This window comes from Sciurus vulgaris (genome assembly GCF_902686455.1).
Source record: "Sciurus vulgaris genome assembly, chromosome: 7".
Taxonomy (NCBI): Eukaryota; Metazoa; Chordata; class Mammalia; order Rodentia; family Sciuridae; genus Sciurus; species Sciurus vulgaris.
In genome coordinates this window covers 100806769-100828393 of record NC_136467.1, presented here as the reverse complement: position 1 = coordinate 100828393, position 21625 = coordinate 100806769, and the positions used below count along the sequence as shown (strand labels likewise).

The 21625-nt window shown below is 34.8% G+C and overlaps 1 protein-coding gene and 1 pseudogene across 3 annotated transcripts in view; one reads left to right on the top strand and one right to left on the bottom strand.

The window, feature by feature from the left end:
* Nucleotides 1-1180: 1180 nt before the first annotated feature.
* Nucleotides 1181-21625, bottom strand: part of RAB23 (RAB23, member RAS oncogene family) — a 30978-nt gene continuing 10533 nt past the window's right edge. For both annotated transcript variants that reach the window (XM_079147494.1, XM_079147495.1), the window contains exons 4-7: nucleotides 7070-7226; nucleotides 5404-5486; nucleotides 4544-4636; nucleotides 1181-1758 (exon numbers count right to left, since the gene is read on the bottom strand). In XM_079147494.1, the coding sequence (XP_079003620.1) occupies nucleotides 1619-1758; nucleotides 4544-4636; nucleotides 5404-5486; nucleotides 7070-7226 (473 nt within the window). In that variant the 3' untranslated portion in view covers nucleotides 1181-1618. The remainder of the gene's footprint in view (nucleotides 1759-4543; nucleotides 4637-5403; nucleotides 5487-7069; nucleotides 7227-21625) is intronic.
* On the top strand, nucleotides 13982-15564 carry LOC306665862 (KATNB1-like protein 1; annotated as a pseudogene). The gene has a single exon. The product of its transcript is annotated as a KATNB1-like protein 1 (transcript).

The following is a 21625-nucleotide window of genomic DNA, read 5'->3' as shown; positions in this document are numbered from 1 at the left end:
GCAAACATTCATACTTGACCACTTGACCTCCAGGACATACCGCCAGAAATTCTATATGTTCTCAATATTAATCTGGACAGGAGGATGAGGGTGGTACAGATGGAGGACTTAAAAAGAAAAATATATAAAACATTTAGGTGTTTAGTATAAAATAATGAAAAATGACAATGACACATTTTCCAAGAAAAATTTTTGCATATTTTGAAATCCTGTAAAAACGAGATATATTGAAAAGAGGTTATTTATGTATTAAAAAACAACCACGGATGAATGATAATTGATTTTAATAGCATTCATGCAAGTGTCCTTGTTTGAAAGTCTACTGTCCCAAGTCACAAAATTTATGCTCTGATACATCCTTACGTATTAGATTATTTCTTATATTATTCTGTATGTGGTGCTGACAGCTCTTGAGAAGGTGCTAAACAAACCAAAGGCTATAGAAATTTTTAAGCAATAATTTGTAAAACAGCATATGAAAGTATGTAAACAAAAGGATGCTTCAGAGTTGCAGGTTATTATAAAATCCCTAACTTAGATTAGGAATAAAGATCATAATTTTAAAAATATCACACTTAAAAGTTCAAAGTTGGGTTCTTAGTCAACTGCAAAAGGTGCTAGATGCACGAACTTCACAGGCCCTCCTAAATGACCATACATGGACAGTGTACCTTTCTTGGGGCTTGGCTAACATATGACAGCATGAATGCACCATGTTTACAATGACCATTCAGAAAAGATTCTGCAATAAATCTCACACCAGGAAGATGCTCTAGCATTAAAAATATTTATATTCTCCTTTTATCTATCCTATCAGAACTGCTTTTAAAAGACATTATAAACAATAAAAATTTTGATAGTAAAGCACTGTAAAAATTAGGTGATATTTTTGGCACAAAGCACATTTTAAATCCAAGCTAATTTTGCAAAATATGTGTCAGGAATTTTTCATTTGAAAATAAAAACACATTGTGTAAATGGTTTACAAACGAATTAATCAGAATCTGCATTCCCTTAAACACTGCACATACCTTCAGTTTGCTCCAGTACCAGATATCTGCATGCATACTTCCACATTCTACTTTTTAGATATTGCACAAGTAACATTGCCAAAATACAAACTAATGCAGTCTGGCAAAATTTAGGGTTTACCTTTCAGGATTATTTTTTCTAGGTACTCAGGTTCAACACTATTATCCAGAAAAGCTAGATGGTCAATTACAGAAAAAGAATGCTTGCTATCTTTTTTTCTTGATCCATATTAAAATCTGTACCAATATATTTAGGCATTGCGTGTATGTTTTCCAGCATTTAAAATTCAGCAAAACCTGTTTTTGACATTTCTTACAGCATTCCTTCAAAAACAGGAGAAGCTTCGTCTAATGTAAAAAAAAAAAAAAAAAAAAAATTAAAATGAGTTCCACAGGGCAGTAATTTTTCCACCAGAGGTCTCACTCTACATTCTGAAAAGCACTGCAGAGCAATGTTTAAATCTGTCAGCTTTCAGAGAGCCATTAGGTGCAAAGTCTGCTAAAACACTTGTAGCATACTGTGACAGCTGGATGTTATTTCTTAGTGAATTGTACAATGTAATTCAACTTCTTCTCCCTAAAATACTTCAGGGTATGCTACAGCTGCTAAAAGGATTTCTGTTTTTCTTGGTCCTTTGTTTGTTAGGTCTAAGATTGATGACATCTCCACCATTAAGGGTACTTGAATTCTGACCCGAGTGACTTCCACCAGATGTGTTGAAGACACCTGTATAAATTGAAGGAAAACACAGAGATTGACTCTGATACTTCTGAGTTACCTGTTGTATCCAGCTTATTAGTAACTCAATATTTTCAAGCATTTACAATTATTTTCATTTTTTATTACAGCAAAATACCAATAACAAAATATACTATCTTAACCTTTTTTAAGTGTACAATTTAGTGCTATTAAAGATACTGCACAACTATCACTACCACCATCCATCTCCATGTTGTATCTTTAAAACTGAAACTCTATACCTATTAAATAATAACTCTCCATTCTCTCTCCCATCAGTCCCTGGCAACTACCATTCTACTTTTGGTCTCTGTGACTTTGACCACTTCATGTAAGTGTTTTGTAGCGTATGGCTTATTTCATTTAGCATAATATCTTTGATTCATTCATGTGGCAGCATACTACAAAATTTCCTTGCTTCTTAAGGATAATATTCCATTGTATGTAGATAACATATTTTGCTTATCTTTATCCATTCAGATGTAAATGGATATTTTAGTACTGAAATTTTTAGCCTTTTGTGTGTGTATATATCATCTGTGTGCACATTTAATATAAGCTAGGCATGGGTGGTATGCACTGTTAGTCCCAGACTTGTGATACTGAGGCAGGAAGATTGAGAGTTTGAGGCCTGCCTGGGCAACAGAGCAAAATTTTAGCAGCCCATTTACGATTTAAAAAAACTAATAACAGGGTACAAAAGAGGTCCCAGTGAAGAGTCCTTTTCACCTCAGTCCCTATCCCCACCCTACCTTGCCAGTTTTCTTCTGCTAAAGCAAACATGTTATCAGTTTTCCTATGTATCCTTCCAGGGATATTTTATGCATATGTAGGTAAAAACACATATATATTCTTTTTCTCTCCCTTTCTCCCCAAATTGTGACATATGCTACTTGCCTTTTCTACATGTATCTTTTTCTGTTGTCAAAATTTAGAAAATGCAAATATGATCATTTAAATGACTTCAGTTATTCATTATATATAAATTCCTCAAGAATACCTAATTTGTAGTTAACAGCAGTACTTGTGACAATTTATATTAATAATAACATTGCACATAAAAGCTAGTGTAATATACATTTTTCCTATTTTGGCTAAAACAACATAATAGTGGTCTACAGCAACAGTAGATTAAATGAGCTAAAGAGAAACTTTGCTATTATAGTTTATATTTTGAACTATGCTAGTCATGAAACATAAATCACAATTTATGAACTATTTAGCATCTATGATACACAAAACTCTGGGCCAGAGACAATAGACAAAATCAGAGAAACAAACATGACTCAGACCAATTTTTGCCCATCAGAAGTTTACAACTTAATAAGTGAGATAGGACAGTGTATAAAATAACACTATATGTTAAGTGTCAGGAGGTACAAGATCCCACAGATAGTTCAAAGGAAGGAACTGATTACATCTGATTCATAAGGAAAAACTACATGAAAACTGGACATCTGACAATGTCTTGGACTTCAATCTCTGTTCTGTTAGAGGAAAGCATGAAGGCCATGGATTCAGCCAGATAAATAGCCAAGAGAGCTTTCTAGGTAATTCCTAAAGAATGAACAGTTCTTTGACAAAAGATGGAAAACAGAGGTCACTCCAAATAGAGGTAACAAAATGGGCAAAAGCAAAGAAGAAAACACTGGGTTTTCTTCTCAGGAAAGAAAAAGACCTTAGGCAGAACCCAGAAAATGGGGTTCATATGAAATAGTGGTACATGAAGCTACAATTAGAATGGACAAAACTGTCTTTACATGTTGGCATGAAGAGAATCTATCACTGAATTAGGAGAAGACATGAATGGGGCCAAGCAGACCAGACCAGACCAACTAGAGATTTGCTGCAAGAGTCCTATCTTGTTCACAATGCATTTGAGATGTCCAATGGCAGGAGTATATACAATAAAAATGGGAAAAAAAAGAAGCCAGAGTCAAGGAAAAATCTAAGGTGATAGACGTGTTTATGTACATACAGTGAAAAAGGATAAGAATGTAGACACACTGTCCCTAAGAGACTACACAGAACTTAAGAACCAGCAAATTTGGCTCTCATCTCCCTGGAAGTCAATGCACATGGACAGTTATTGTAAAAGAAAAGACAACACACTTGTTCTTCAGGGAATGCTAAAGTTCTGCTAGCATTTAATATGTAAAAGAAAAAATAAACCAGCCTGACACAGTGGTGTACACCTGTAACCTAGAGCCTCAGGAGGCTGAGGCAAGAGGATTGCAAGTTCAAAGCCAGTCTGAGCAACTTAATGAGGCCCTAAGCAACTCAGGAAGACCCTGTCTCAAAATATCAAAATAAAATATAAAAAGGGTCCAGGGAAGTGGCTCTATGGCTGAGTGCCCCTGGGTTTATTCCCTTACCAAAAAAAAAAAAAAAAAAAAAAGAAAAAAAAGAAAAGAAAGAAAGAAAAGAATCAATAGGCAATAAGCAATATGGTGGGAAAGTCTTAAAAGACAATACAAGTATAGAATGAGAAGAACAAGTATTATGAAGCTCCTTTATATAAAAGAAAGATCTTTATAAGAAGTATTTATATCTCTGCCATCTTTACTGTATCAAAAAGATTTAGAAAATTCAATAGTAAAAAAAAAACTTTTAATCAATTTAACAGATCTGATACTCAAATTTAATAATCACAATTAACACTTTTTAATCACCTTTTCAAAAGAAATGTACATATTATATATATAAATAAATATAATGATGAATGCAGAATAAATGCCAGGTAAACATGGGGTAAAATTTCCTGAGTACTTACCAATTTTGTTACTACTTGAATGCATTAGTTCTGGATCCTCAGCTATTTGTTGTTTGAGTTTTTGAAGATATTTTTCAGCCAAATATTTAAAAACTAGAAAACACACACACACATACAAGTAAACATATTATTTCATATTACTTATAATTTTATACTTACTAAATGAAGATAAAATTAAATTAATATTTAATCTAGTTAAAAATTCAACTTTCAAAAATCAATTGAGGAATAGCTGAGAATAATACTAGAAAAGAGTAAAGAAATTACTATTTGACATTGGCTATTCACTTTAAATATATGAAGAACGATTAATATTTAATAACACTAGACTGATTCAGTCTTGAAGAAATGTCTGGTTTTTTAGGTAAAGAAACTACCCAGAATAAACACCCAAACAACAACCTAGCTGCAATCTAATAAGTAACAATTCCAGAATGAGAAAAGTCGTAACTTACTTTCTCTATTGTCATTTCTTAAACTGAGAAATATTATTAAATAAATTAAGGTCACTGCAACTACCTAATGAAATATCTATTACCAAAGAGTACTAAAACAGTTCAGTAATTTGTAAAAGGTATGCATGAAAAACACATGCATACACATGCATATATAACAAATTTTTAAAGATAATGCTAGAACCTAAAGTCCTACCATAAGTTGCTAATGGGAGTAAGTATTCAAGGACATTAATAAACAATTAAGGACTCTTTTTAAGTCAAAGAATGCCTTTAAATTCTACTTAATGTTAGGTGACAAAAGGAAAATGTTCTCAAATTTCGTTTCTAACAACACAACAGAAAAGGTATTAAGAAAAATAAATTTCCTTTTGCAACATTTATTTTTAAAGATGCAATTTTTACCTTCACTCACGTTTAGATCTTCTTTCACTGATGTTCTGTAGAATCTTAACTTTAACCTTTTTGCCAGAGCCTCAGCTTCCTCACTGCACACCAATTAAAAAAAAAAAAAAAAGCAGCTTCTGAAAGCTTGTTTTAAAAAGTTACTTTTAAAAATTATACTTATTAAGATTGGCAGGGTACGGTAGACTATGGTAAGGATAGAATGAGGAGGTGAAGCAGATCTTTCTGATAATGTTCATGTTTTTAAAAGCAGCTTGATATTTATTTATTTAAAATAAATAAAATTGGTTTAAAGTGAAGTTTTCCGTGCTTGAGCAGGATTTTTAGCTTCAATACTCTTGGGGGATAAACATCAACCACCTACAATTGTAAAACAGGACACTTTTCTATAAAGTCACTGATCTGTAGCCATAAGATAATTATATCACTTTAATTTACATAATTTGAGTTGGGGGAGTACTGGGGGGGGGTTGAACCCAGGGGCACTTAAATCCTGACCTATATCCCTACATCCCTAGTCCTTTTTTTTTTTTTTTTTTTTTTTTTATTTTGAGACAGGATTTCACTAAGTTGCCCAAGTCTGGAACTTAATGTCTTCCTGCCTCGGCCTCCTGAATGGCTGGAGCTTTTATGTGGTATTTTAATTCCTTTTCTCTCTTTTCTTTTTAAGAACATTTGGATTTAATTATACTTTGAATAACTTGTTATATTATTTTTGGCCATGAAATAACTTTGCTGCCCAAAGCCAAAGTCAGCCTATTAATGGCTGAGTCTGTAAGAATGGACTCTTTAGTTATTAGAATTCTAGTGGCCATGCTCCAAAGTAGCTCCTGGTCTTAATACTGTTGGGTAGGCTCTTCCCACCCTGTAATAAGTTGGTCTGTGTACCCAACAAAATACAATAGAAATGACAGTATGTGATTTCTGAGAGTAGGTCTTTTAAAAGGCATCATGGTTTCTTGCCTTGCTTTCTCTTGAATCACCTGCCCTGGGGAAATAACTGCCATGTTGTGAGAACACTCAAGCAGCCCTAAGAAGAGACCAACAGTGCAAGGAATTAAAGCCTTCTGCAGTAAGAGAGTCATCTTAGAAGTGGATCCTCCAAGGTAGTATGATCACAATCAACATATTGACTGTGATCTCACATAAAACCACCCAGCTAAGCCATTCCTAAATTCATGACCCACAGAAACTGGGATAGAAAAAATGTTTGCTGTACAATGTTGTACAGGTTAAACATATCGACCTTCTGAAACATCTTTTACAATGAAACTTTCAATACACTTCCATTTTTTTGAAATATACAGTTCATTATTATTATTATTGCCCTTCTATGCTTTTTTTTTTTTTTTTTTTGGTAGATGGACACAATACCTTTATTTTATTTATTTGTTTATTTATTTATTTACTGTGATACTGAGGATCAAACCCACGGTCTTACACGTGCTAGGCAAGTACTCTACCACTAAGCCACAACCCCTGCCCCACTTCTATGCTTTTTTAAACCTAAGCCAATCACAAATAGCTCACAGATAAGTAAAGTGTGTAAGTAAATAAAACATTTAGAACTTAATATAAAAATTTTACTTTTGTAAGTCAAGCAAAAATTTTAAAGTTTTAGCTTTACAGAATTAATACCCCTGTCCCCCAAAATTAGCCATCTTACTTCTTTATACAAGAATCATCCAAGAGGTCAATCTTGTTTTGTACAAGCACAGTTGGTATATCTCCAACTTCAGCTACTACTTTTTCTTTCCAGCTAGAAACTGCTTCAAAAGACTCTCTGTCTGTAGTAGAAAATACAAGTACACAAGCCTGGGCTCCTGTAAGGTCACAAAATAAAAATGTTATTTACATTAATGAAACTATCCTATGCAGGGTGGGGACAACTTTTAATTTATTCAAAAATATGTAAATCAATGTTGAACTCATCTTTGAAACACTGCTTATTTTTCAACATAAACACTATTTTGAAATTCAAAGAACCAATTTAAATCAAGAACTATTGCCAAAAATGTTACAGTATCCAGGTATCCTCCCCCACCAACTATATACATTCTTTTCAGAACACCACAAAATACTGACATATTTAATTCCACTGTAAGAGTTAAAGAGATTGTTAAGCCTAGCATGAATGACAGGCTATTGCTAAATTTTTCCTGTTATGATTTCTTTCTTTCAGCACAGACTTAAGAAAAATCTATGAGAAAACAAATATAATTTGTCAATCTATTTACTCTTTTAAAATTTGGTATCATTTTATTTTAGGAGAAAGAGCAGTAATCCTAAGGAACATAATTTAAGAACCAGTGTCAGGAGTTTAAAAAAAAAAAACTGTATCTTTCTATCTATATATCTACCTACCTATCTGATAAAGGGGTAAAAAAGTTTAATTTAGTTTTTATCCTGTTTAACTGCACAATTTCCATAATGTAACTATCACTGTCATATAACTATCAACTGTCATTGTAGGCCAATGATATCTAAGATTAAAAACAAGCCAGCAACCTCCTGAAACAAGCTGTTTTAGAAATTAGCTGTTAGTTCAGGCAGCATGGTAACAAAAACAAATGTGTAGGTAACAAAAGAAAATCATCCCCAGGCTCAAAAGAATTTCCTGGAATTAAGGCATGTTTTCTTACTGTTACTTCTTCCCTCTAGATTCCTCTAGTATTAAGAGTTTCTTACTGCAACTCAAGACATTCCTGGGTTACCTACAACATTCTAAGGATGCTGTAGAAAGAGAACAGAATGAAAGGAAAAACAGCAGTCTGCTATTACCATAAAGGCAGAAAACTCCTCTGGGATCTTCACTAGTTTATGAACAGGGTTTAAACTTAATAATGAATTAATTATACAAAAACCAGGGAGAGATTGAGACCATCTCAGAATTTAAGAAGAAATAAAACTGTTAAAGTGCCCCCAAACTTGTACACGTTCTTTTTAGAACACCACAAAATGACATATTTAATTCTATTATAAGAGGTAGACAGAATGGTAACTAAGCATGAGTGGAGGCTGTTGCTAAGTTCTTCTTATTAAGTAAGTGTTTTAGTATCAAAACACCCCCCAAATTAGTATTTTGGTAAATAAATGTATACTTACTTGGATAATACTGTTTACCACAACTATAGATAAGAAAACAATCAAATTTTAAGGAATTTTTCTTTATTATAAAGTTCTATTTGTTAGCTTTAAGACTAATTTTATAAAAGTCACTGTCATTTCAGTTTGAGGATGCAACAGGGTATTTACAAGGTCTCGGACTTGTAAAACAAAAATAAAAAACCTCTTAGAGGAACAAGTATATAATAATAATTTTAAAAATCTAAACAGATGGTGCCGGAGATGTCACCAGTAAGAATGATTAATATGAACAATAAAATGAAAAAGTTCAATATTATTTAAAAAATCAAGGACCAAAGAATAAAAAGAAAAAGTATATCCAGAGCAACCTTTAAATTATTTAGTAGAGGACAGAATGGGGAGAGATCAAAGGAATGAGAAAATATGCCGAAGTGCTTATCTGAAAAGGAAGATGTAATATTGATATATGCTTAAATAATTAAGCTGGGTGGGGGATGGTAAAAAAATAAACAGTGCAGCAGACATCTGTGGTCTCAAGTCCCCGGTTTTGGCCACAGCTGTGGAAGGCACTTCTGTGTCTACTGCTAGTATCCTACCTTAAGTATATGCTGCAGGTAGCTCTCTGTTCTGCCTCAGGGCTTTTTCTGATGTTTCTTAAGGGCCCTTGGCTTCTCAGTGTATCACCAAGGGGAACTGGTGCCTCCAAGGGAAAAGCTTTATGTGTGGGACCAGTAAATACCTCAGCCTCCTGGGGCATATCTACCTGATTCTTCAGAGGAACTGACTTACCCCTAGTTACCTCAGCATCTTTTGTTGTTTTTTTCCCCCCTTTCCTACCTCATTTCTCCTAGTCTTTTGTTTCTACTTCTAGGATCATATCCCAACTAAGCCACTAGCAAGATGGGCAAGGGGGCTCAAACTAAACAGTTAAGTGTCTTAATTAAAGGCAATTACTGTAAGAATAATAAGAGAATTCATGATTATTAAATCACACTAGAAAATTGAATTCATCCAGTGTAAAAAAGGAATGTAGATACAAAAAATAAAACAAAACCTCACAACAGCAACAAAAACAGAGCTACAGTAAAAGTTAAACCAGAAATAAGCTGTCAAAAATAAGTCCTAATGGGTTGGGGTTGTGGTTCAGTGAGAATGCTTGCCTGGCATATGAGGCACTGGTTTTGAGTCTCAGCACTGCATATAAATAAATGAATAAAATAAAGTTCCATCAACATCTTTAAAAAAATGAAATATTTTTAAAAACCCTTAAAATTGTTAAAAAAAAAAAAAAAAAATTCCTAAGAAGAGCAATTAACAATGTCTGGAAAGAGAATGGTGTACAAATTTCCAAGGCAGAATAGTTCTAAGCCTTCAGATCAGATGCTATAACCACTTTGTCTAATTTACTAAAATGATAAAATAAAAACCAGCCGCACCACAGTGGTGCAAACCTATAATCTCAGTGGCTGGGGAGGCTGAAGCAGGAAGATGGTGAGTTCAAAGCCAGCCTCAGCAAAAAGGTACTAAGCAACTCAGTGAGACTGTCTCTGAATAAAATACAAAATTGGGCTGGGGATGTGGCTCAGTGATCAACTGCCTCTCAGTTCAATTCCTAGTACCCTCCCCTCCAAAAAACAACACACAATTTGTGTTACTTTATGGTTCTAATAATTCTAACAAATCCTGGACAACTTGTTTTAATTTCCTCTGAGTATTATCCATTACACAAAAAAATATTCTACCAAACAGTGATCCATCATGGTCTCTTATATTTAATGATCAAATTGGTCCTAATATATAATTTTTTAAAATTAAAAGATTCCCTTTTTTATTTATTTATTTTTTTTTATTGTAAACAAATGGGATACATGTTGCTTCTCTGTTTGTACATGGCGTAAAGGCATACCATTTGTGTAATCATAAATTTACATAGAGTAATGTTGTTTGATTCATTCTGTTATTTTTTCCCTTCCCCCCACTCCTCCCACCCCTCTTTACCCTCTATACAGTAGTTCCTTCCTCCATACTTGCCCCCCTCCCTAACCCTAACTCTAACCCTAACACTAACCTTTCCCTCCCCCCCATTATGTGTCATCCTCCACTTATTAGCGATATCATTCGTCCTTTGGCTTTTTGAGATTGGCTTATCTCACTTAGCATGATATTCTCCGATTCCCTTTTTTAAAAAAATATTTTTAGTTGTAGATGGACTCAATACCTTCATTTTATTTTTTGTGGTGCTAAGGATTGAATCCAGTGCCTCACACATGCTAGGCAAATGCTCTACCACTAAGCCACCTCAGCCCTCCCTTTTTTTTTTAAAACAAAATTTTGATGGAGGTACAAAAATATAGATGACAAATACCAGATTCCAAAGTGTATGAGAGAGAGGGATCGTTAATTTCAGAATACACAAAGGAAATTACTACAAACCTGTTATACAATTCTGAAATTCCTTCAAGTACTTCAAGAGTTTTGTTTTGTTTTGTTTAATTGAGAAGGGGGTTGGAAAGAGAATTTGTAAAAGATTTATTTAGAGAAAGTACTATTCCCCCAACCCTCTCTCTCTTCCCAGAAGATGGGCTTGGATGAACAAGGGTACTATCACTACCTCCTTTATCTCAAACCTAGGGAGAATGGCCTTCAATAAGATCAATTAAAGAACCTAATGTGTTCCCAGCAATCAGAAGACAGTCTGGACTGGTCAATTCAAGCCTGAGGAAGACAGTGTAAAACAGCAAAGACTAACAGATAAAAAGAAAACTGCATTTGAAAAGAAATTTGCTCCCATCAAATGGCACAAAAAGAATGCACATGAATTTCCTAAAGGCAGAAGTGAACCACATTTAAGAGACAGTCAGTGATGGAGTTCAGAACATGCTTCCCCAAAATGTGGCAGTATGGTATATTTCTCCAGAAACACATCACAGAACCCAAGAAGGATTTTCTGACCTTTCTCCAGGGCTGGACATGAGACCCTCACATGAAGATGAAGGGCCTGAGACAGGAATTCAAAACAAGTCTTGCCAAGTTTCTCCCACTTTACTACATTTACCTCACACTCTATCCTATCATTTTTCTCTAGTGACTCTCCCCTGTTCATCAAACCTACCATTAAAAACACTAAAGTTTAACTGTTTCTTTGGGTCTTCACTTCCTTATGAAAGTTCCTGTGTCACATAAATTACATTAAAGCTGTATGCTTTTCTCTTGTTAGTCTGCCTTTTGGTATGGGGGCCCAGGTCACGAACTTTAGAGAGTTAGCAGGAAAAGATTTCTCACCCCCTTCACCAGCATGAGGTCATTTAAAATTATGTCCAGGACATTTAGCAAGTGACAGGAGCTCAGCCATAAAGGCAAATGACAGTGGAATGCTTATAAAGAAGTCCATAAAATTATTTTGAGCAAAAGAAATTTGAGGTCCTGAAATCCCTTATCTGCATAAAAGAAGAGCTTGCTAAAAAGCACTCGATTATCATATAGCCCCAGAACAGGGAAGAGACTCATATGATCACCACACACCCAAACAGTCATTGTCACAAAACTGTCATACCTTCCATCTGTTCTCTTAAGGATCCATTTATCTTTCCCCACGAGTGTCCTTCTTTCCCTCCCCTTCCCTACTAAGATTGTATATAGATTTAAATGCTTCCTTGAGTCACATATTTCTATGAATTCCCATATGTACATGATTAAATTTGTTTTTTTCACCTACTAATCTATCTTTTGCCAGTTTAATTTGCAAGCCCCTGGTAACTGAACCTAAAGGGATATAGGAAGTTTTCCCTCCCCTACATTTGATTCTCATGGTTTACAAGCACCTGCCAGATACAGTATATATACGCGGAAGAAATCATTTGGGATTCCAAAAGGCTTCTTAATATGATATGTGGCACTGTTGTAACCTATTTATAAGGTCATGTTTCAACATGTCTCACTGTACAATTAAGCTAGCAATCCAAGTCTTTAAAATACTGTCTCTGAGCAATGGTTTTGGTGCTTTCTTGAATTATATAGAATTTTAAATGTTTTAATTTGTAGATTTTTATGCATCATGAATAATTCTTTTCTAGGATTTAAATCAGTGAGTCATAATTAAATAAAGCATTGTTTTTCTATCACTAAATTTGTATCTTAACTCATCTTTCTAGTCTTTATTTCTATTTAATTACATTTTCATCTCAATCTATACTAGTAGCAGATATTATCACTTGCCTAAGAACATCTCCCCCCTAATATATAGTGCCATATGGTTTAGGTAAGACTAAATCTAACTTCTATAGGAGGATAGGTTTTTGTGGGGGTGGGGTAGGTGATCCAAGCCAATTAACCACATTCCTCTGACTACTGAAATCAGTCAAAGATGGTCTAATCAGAGAAAAGCTTGAGACTTTTAGTCTGTTATTGTGACAAGTAACCTTCTCTCCCCAAGGATATAAACAAAGCATGTGGCTTTCATTGCTCATGGTAGCAATCTTGCAGTCAAGGAGAAAATCAACATGAGAGTAACTCCACATAGGGAAAAGGTAAGGCCAGGCAAGTGAGGCTGCAGTCTGAACAAACCACAACTAAGTTATGCTACTTCCAGACTTTTCTATTAAACAAATCAATATACCCAGTTTGTAGTTTAAACTAATTTTGAAAATGCTTTTCTGTTTTCAGCAACCAAAAGCATGATGGCCCTCCAAAGAAAAGCATAAAAGAATGTTCAATATAGCATTTCTTAAATTTATGTGTAACTGTTTCTTCCTTAATTGAAATTGCATTGTGATAATGTTCATGCTTACAATTTAGAAAAAGAAGCTGAAGCTGAAGACCTAAGTTTATCACCTTTTTGTCATTTTAATAGATTTTTTGGGAAAAAGTCACATTATTAAGATAAACTTTTGGTTTATTTTTTTTTTTTTTTCCAGTACTGAGGATTAAACCCAGAGGCACTCTACCACCGAGCCACATCCCCAGTCCTGTTTATTTTTATTTTTTATTTTGAGACAGGGTCTCACTAAGTTGCTTAGGGATTCCCTAAGTTGCTGAGGCTGGCTTTGAACTTGGGATCCTCCTGATTCAGCCTCCCGAGTTGACACAGGTGTGTGCCACCAAGCCCAGCTAAGATAAGCTTTAACAGAATTTATTTATAAGCTTAAGGCCACTTTGAGTCAAACTGTTAAACATAGGGAAAACAAATTTTAAGCCTATTAATCCAAGTGAAATACAGTGGGAAGTAATTTAAACATCATTCATAGTTAAAATGTAAATACTAATAATTATGGCTCACTATTTAATTCTGGTATATGTGGAAACCTAAAAAGTACTAAGATATATTAAGTAAAAAATAAACTAGATGATCCAAACAAAATAAATAATAAAAAACTCGAACTGTACTATGGCAAAAACTGGTAAAGGCATTAATAATACCTAAACTACAATGGGAAATTAAAATACTTTTAGTTATCTGATCCTTTTAAAAAAATCATCAGGGAGACGCCCACGGGGGGCGCTATCCCGGCGGCTGCGCGCGCGGCGGCGTTTGAATGGCTCTGAGTGGGGCTCGGCCCTGCAGCTGAGGGACGCTCTAGACTGTCCAGCGGCAGTTTGCCAGCGCCGGCGCTGGGGTGAGGCGCCGCGGTACCATGAGGCGCCGGTATTTAAGAGATTATGGCATCTGAAACTCACAATGTTAAAAAACGGAACTTTTATAATATTATTGAGGATCATTCTATTGATCTTCCTAGAAAAAAGATCTCTAATTTCACTAATAAGACATGAAGGAGGTTAAGAAATCTCCAAAACAGTTGGCTGCTTATATAAATAGAACAGTTGGACAAGCTGTGAAAAGCCCAGATAAACTACGAAAGGTGATCTATCGCAGAAAGAAAGTTCAACATCCTTTTCCAAATCCTTGTTACAGAAAAAGACAGTCCCCTATAAGTGGGGGCTGTGACATGGCAAATAAAGAAAATGAACTGGCTTGTGCAGGCCACCTGCCTGAAAAATTACGCCATGATAGTCGAACATATTTGGTTAATTCCAGTGACACTGGTTCTTCACAGACAGAAAGCCCATCATCTAAATACAGTGGGTTTTTTTCTGAGGTTTCTCAGGATCATGAAACAATGGCCCAAGTTTTGTTTAGCAGGAATTTGAGATTGAATGTAGCTTTAACTTTCTGGAGAAAGAGAAGTATAAGTGAACTTGTAGCTTATTTGGTGAGGATAGAAGATCTTGGAGTTGTGGTAGATTGCCTGCCTGTACTAACAGGAAGAAAAACAATATATCTCACTTGGCTGCTGTGTAGACTTGTTGCCTCTTGTAAAGTCGTTACTTAAAAGCAAATTTGAAGAATATGTGATAGTTGGTTTAAACTGGCTTCAAGCTGTAATAAAAAGGTGGTGGTCAGAACTATCATCCAAAACAGAAATTATAAGTGATGGAAATATTCAGATTTTAAAACAACAATTAAGTGGCTTGTGGAAACAAGAAAACCATCTTACTTTGGTTCCAGGATATACTGGTAATATAGCTAAGGACGTAGATGCTTATTTATTACAGTTGCATTGAGAGATTTCATCTACTAAAGAGCAATTGGTTATTCAAAACATCCTGGACTGATTTCCAAAAATAGGTCTGTTCTGAGAACTGTGAACTGTGGAAGAAATTGAAACCATTTTTTTCTTTTAAAAATCCACTTAATGAAACCACTAATGAAAACGTAACAATCTGCTTCACACTGAAGTGGAAAAATATCCAAAAGGAGCAGCTTCAATTTCAATGAGGTGAAAGTGCACTACAAAGATTGTTCGCCTTTGCTGCATTCAGGATTTATGTGGTTATCCGGTAATATTGTTTAAGAACTACTGGATCTTAATGCAGTCCTGCATAAGAATATAATTTATACTATGTGAAAAAATAAGGACTTACTACTAGGAACCACAAAGACCAATCATCATTAATTTTTTATTGTGTTTTATAAAAAAACACTTGAATGTGTGCAGCTATTTTCTTATGTTGAATAGACTTTGAAAGTTTAAAACATCATAGTAAATAATCAATATTAAAAATCTTTTGTCCACACTGAGAAAAAAAAAAAAATCATCAGGGGGTGCTCGGTTTGTATCTCAGTGGTAGAGCACTTGCCTGGCATGTGTGAGGCACTGGGTTCGATTCTCAGTACCACATATAAATAAATAAATAAAATAAAGGTCTATCAACAACTAAAAAATTATTAAAAAAAAAAAAAAAATCAGGGGCCCAAATGAGCTACGTAACTAGTTCCAACATTTTCTTTTTACTTATACACAAATTAATTCATATTTTACATTTGTCCATTTTTTCTCCCCCAGTACTAGAGACTGAACCCAGGGCTACTTAGCTATATCCCCAGCCCTTTATTTTATTTTGAAACAGAGCCTCACTAAGTTGCTGAGACTAGCCTTGAACTTGCAATCTTTTTGCCTGTCTCTTAGTCATTGGAATTATAGGCATGTACCCTGTATCTGGCTAATTTCTAAAACTTTTAATTGGGGGATAACTGTAGATTCACATAGTTTTGCCTTTTTAAAGTATATGTATATAATAGCAAATGTATTCTCCAAAAATAACTATTGGGCTAAAAAAAGTAATACTGCCATATGAAATTGTCAAAACCTTAAAAAGAAATAGGACAATTTTTTTTCCCCTAACAAAAAGAATATGTATTTCATACAGAGAGCAGAGAACAAAGCAAGAAAGTAAAAAAGAAATAGTGAAAACCTCATGTAATCCTACTACTTACTTTTTGGTATTTACACCTAGGTTTTTTGTTTATTTTTACTTGAGAAGGTGAAGCAGGTGGTGGGAATAATTCCATAAAAAAATATAAATAGGTCCAGGCACAATGGCACATGCGTGTCATCCCAACAACTTGGGAGGCTAAGGCAGGAGAATTACAAGTTTGAGGCCAGCCTCAGCAACTTACCAAGGCCCTCAGCAACTTAGTGAGACCCTGTCTCCCTGTTCAAAATAAGTAAAAAAAGACTGGGGATGTGGCTCAGTGGTAAAGCATGCCTAGGTTCAATACACAGCATCAAAAAAACAGAAACAAAAAAACCCATCTAGGGACTGCAGTTGTGCCTCAGTGGTACAGTACTTGCCTAGCATGTGTGAGACAGTGGGTTTGATTCTTAGCACCACATATAAATAAATGAATAAAATAAAGGTCTATCAATATCTTTAAAAAAGTCTACTCTAAGAGCTTGCAGTAGTAATAACATAACTCTCAACCCCACAAAATGAATACAGTTGCACAAGATCCAAACTAGTCACCATAGACAATGATAAACCTATTGTGATGGGAAGTTGTGTTAAGTCAGCTTTCTACTGCTGTCACCAAAACACCTGACAATAACAACTTAATAGAGGAAAGATTTACTTTGGCTCAGTTTCAGAGGTTTCAATCCATTAGATGGCCCCAATCATGCTTTGGGTCTGAAAGGAGGCAGAACATCGTGGTGGAAGTTTGTGTGGAAAGCTGCTCAACTCATGGCAGCAAGAGGAAGACAGAGAGTGAGCTTGCAAGAGAGCACAACAGGCACAAGAAATACCCTCCTAGAGCATCCCTCCAGCGACCTACTTCCTCCCAATTAGGTCCCACCTCCTACAGTTTCTAGTCCACTCAAATTAACTTATCAAAGGGACTAATCCACTGATATGCTTACAGCCCTCATGATCCAATCATTTCCTCATTGCTTCACCTCTGAACATTACTACACAGAGTACAACACATGAGTCAAACCTCATAGGTGAATGACAACAATGAGGTGTACCACTCTTCTCAAAAAATCAAAATGTTATTTCTCAGAGTAGGCAGTACAAGACAATTTGCCTTGGTAGCAATTTAAAAAAGCAACACTTTTTGTCAGTTATGTCAGCGAAATTGTTTGTATTAGCTCTCAGTTATTAACTATAATTCTACAATTTAAGAAGTGGAAAAAATAAATATTCAAAAACTGCTTGAATTCATCCTATTTCTCAAGGATACATACTTTATATAATATGTAAATTTACAAATACAGTAGAATAGCAAGCTATTTCAATAAAATCAGTAGTAAATCCCATCTAAAAGTAGAAAATTTTATGCATTTACATGAAATATATCCAAATAGTCATTAACACTGTCAATTTGAAATGACATTAATACAGATTTTTTTTTTCAAGGTAAGCACACTCATACACTATCTAATATACCTGTTCTATTTTCAAGTATTGCTCTGAGGTAATCCATGACATATATACATTTCTGTTATGGTTTGGATATGAGGTGTCTCCCAAAAGCTCACATGTGAGACAGTGCAAGAAGGTTCAGAGAAGAAATGATTGGGTTGTGAGAGTCTTAAACCAATCAGTGATTTAATCCCCTGACAGGGATTAACTGAGTGGTAACTGAAGTGGTAGGGTGTGGCTGGAGGAGGTGGGAATCGGGGTGTGGCTTTGGGTATATATTTGTATCTGGCAAGTGGAGTCTCTGTTTCCTGATCATCACGTGAGCTGCTTCTCTCTGCCACAATCTTCCACCATGATGTTCAGTCTCACCTATAGCCCTGAGGAATGGAGCTGGACTTCTATGGACTAAGACATCTGAAACTGTAAGCCCTCAAATAAACTTTTTCTCCCCTAAAATTGTTCTTGTCAGATCCTTTAGTCACAGCAGCAAAACAGCTGACCCAAACAGTTCCCTATGAAGTTATGTAAAGTGACATGTTAAATAAGTTAAGACTTTAATGAAGAAGTTGGGAGAATTTCCATTGTATATCTGTTATTTCAGTTTCATCAAAACTGAGGTCATTTTAAGAGATGTTAAACAGATAATTCATCACTGGTTCCAAAGTCTTTGGGAATATTTAAATTACTATATTCTGATTACTAAGATAGAATACATTTTAAGTTTTAGGATTTAAAGAGTAGACTGAAAAAGCAGAAAAAGAGATTTAAGATGTGAAAAAAGCATTATTTTTAAGGAAACTTTCTGGATATATTTCCAAGAAATGGTACTACATGAATATTAATACAAGACAAAACAAAGAAGCAGGAGCAGGGTTTACAATGCCTATCACCTGCCTAGAACACATCAGACACTAAATACTCAATACACATTTGCTAAAGGAAACTTTAAATCTTAAGAAATAGGCAAAGGGGCAATAATAAAACATTATCCTCCTCTCTTGGGGCTTCTAGTATAAAAACAAAAACTTTAAAGTGAAATAATTTATATTTACAAATGTGTATACTATTTTGCCTTAAAGTCAGAGTATAAGCCTGAAATATCTAATAAGTAAAAATTATTACACTGTTAAAAAAAATTAACCCAAATGAATCAGCCTCCTAAGAGCAACTGAATTCTCTTGAGCCAACAGGGGTATGCATATGGGCTGAAAAGAAAAAAACATAAACCAAAACCAAACTAAAAAAACAAAAAACAAAACAAAAAAAAAAAAAAAAATTCTACAACTCTACAGCTTCATTAGCTAGACTCTCAAGTAACTTAGTCTGTTAGGGATAAATATGCAAACACTACATACTGATAAATTCAACATGCATGCAGAAGTAGCTCAAAAGAAAGTGATTAATTTTTTCAGATGTGGGGCCATAAAAGGTTTCACAGAGATTTCTAAGCTGTTCACACTTTTAAGGTCAAAAGTGACAAGAAAGCATTCCAGGCACTGAAAAAATAATCTGGAGATTTCATAGGAGTAAAGTGTAAATGAGGAGTCAACAGGTGGTAAGGCTACATACACAAAGAAAAACACAATTGCAAAGTTTTCTTAGGCCATGCTAAAATGCCTGAACTACTTTCTCAAACAAGAGGTTAGGTTACTTGGAGTTCTAACCAAAGGCCGTGATTTGGTAATGATAAAAATAAGATAATTTTCACTTTATTGCATTTAATTTCTCAAATATGAAGTCATCTGAGAATGGAAAGAAGAAAGGGGTACTAAAGTTTAAAGGCAAGAGAAGGCATAAAATAGCTCTTTTGGAAAATGGCAGGAACTTGAGTAAAGACATGTATGAAGGTATGTGGAAGCACTGAGTATTCATTCATTAAAGCTACATGATCATAACTTCAAAGTTCAGTCAGAATGGTCCTGTCTGATATTCACTAATAAGGTTCAAGTGCTTGGATACAGACTGATATAGTGGGGTTTAACTGGGTTGGGCATTCGGCAGAACAAGTACTACGCAGGGAGTGCAGTAGAGGGAGTTGAAGATGTTTACAAGCAAATGTTTACAGAACTAAAAAAACTCATCTAAGTTGAGAAAGGAAAGAGGTAAAATCATGTGAAAACTTACCATAAAAAAAAGTAGTACAGTTATAAGAGTATGGATATTAAAGTTAGCAACTAGAATCATAGGAACTTGTGATCAGAAAGTGGCAGACTTTATAGGGGTTTAAATTTTAGAGGTAATAAAAAGATCACTGACCTTGTGAAAGGCAAGGAAATGAGTAATAAACTGAATTTTCAGAAAGAAAATTGAAGGTGTTGGAGATGTAGCTCAGTGATAGGGTGTGTGCCTTGCCCTGGGTTAATCCCCAGCACCGCAAAAAAATAATCCAGAAAAAAAAACAATCCAGATACCACTGTTACCAGGAAGGAGGCATGAAGTTGATGAACCATGGTAACCAGGGAGGTAGGTAAAACTCTGATGACTCTGAATTTCAAGATGCTGAGGTTTTAAAAGGAAGAGAAATGGTTTGGAAGCAGAAATGAGAAACAAAGAAGACATCCCTGCAAGAACATCAAGTGTTGAAAAACAGGAGGATGTAAGGATGTGAGCAAGAAAATAACCTCCACTAGAGAAGGTAGCAGCAATAGAAGCATTTTTAAGAAATAATCAAATTTTAGTCAGAACAAGAAGGTTAGGAAAAGAGATGTCACAGAAGAAAGGAAAATCAGTATGTTTAATTGAGCTTTTCTTTAGGAATTCAAGCCCACGCTTTAGAACCTTCAATTCTCTTCTCATGGCTCCTTCCTCTTTCGTGTATATATCACACTTTTGTGAACTTCTATAGCACACCACTAGTAGGCTTTACTATTCAATTTCATGTGTCACTGTATCTTTACTTCTACAGCATCTGGGAAATGCAGAGTATTAAATGATTATTGATATGAATTACCAAATCTTTATAAAGCATCAAAAGACTATAATGCTGTATGATACTAGATCAAGCTTTCAGTTACTGTTTTGCCATTTCAATCACCATTGGCCATGAGTTGGAAGAACACTAAAACTGTTACTTTAAATTTCAAAAGAAAAGAGCCAGGCGTGGTAGTGCATACCTTAGTCCCAGCTACTCTGGAGGCTGAGGCAGGAAGATCACAAGTTTGAGGCCAACCTGGACAACTTACAAAGACCCTGTCTCAAAATAAAAAAAAGAAATGGCTGGGGATGTAGCTCAGTGGTAGAGCACTTGCCAAGCATGTCCAAGGCCCTGGGTTCAATTGGCAGTACTACAAAAATTAAAATGCAAATTAAAAAATTCCAAAAGAAAAGGACAAAATGTCATAGGAAAATATTAAAGGAAACTAAGCTCCATTTAGAAGTTTAATTGAACATTTCTCTAGGAATTAAGCTCATGTTTTAAAATCTTAAATTCTCTTGTTATGGCTCCTTCCTCTCACATGTATATGTAACACTTCTCCGAACTTCTATAGCACTGCACTAATAGGCATTACTGTGTAATTTCACATTTAATTGAGCAAAATGCCATCTTATTTGCAGGGGCTTTACTTTTCATGTTAAGTTTCAACCTGAAAGTATAATAATTTCTTTGTAGCTCAGAGTAGACATTTAACAGTTTCTGTCTTGATTCAGTCTGTGATTTATTTATGAGTCACATAATTCTAAGACAGAAACAAGCTATCTACAGTACGAAGTGTTATTTGACACTCTACAAGATCTTCAGAAGAATAATGAACTGGGATTTTAAGAAATACTTAGAAATTATTTTAAATATACTTTTTATTTTTTGTGGTGCTAAGAATGAAACCCAGGGTTTTGTGCATGTTACACAAACACTCTACCACTGAGCTGTATTCCCAGCTCTATTTTAACTATTCTTAAAGAGAAATCCTTATGTGCAAAACATGGAAAGCAAAGGTTT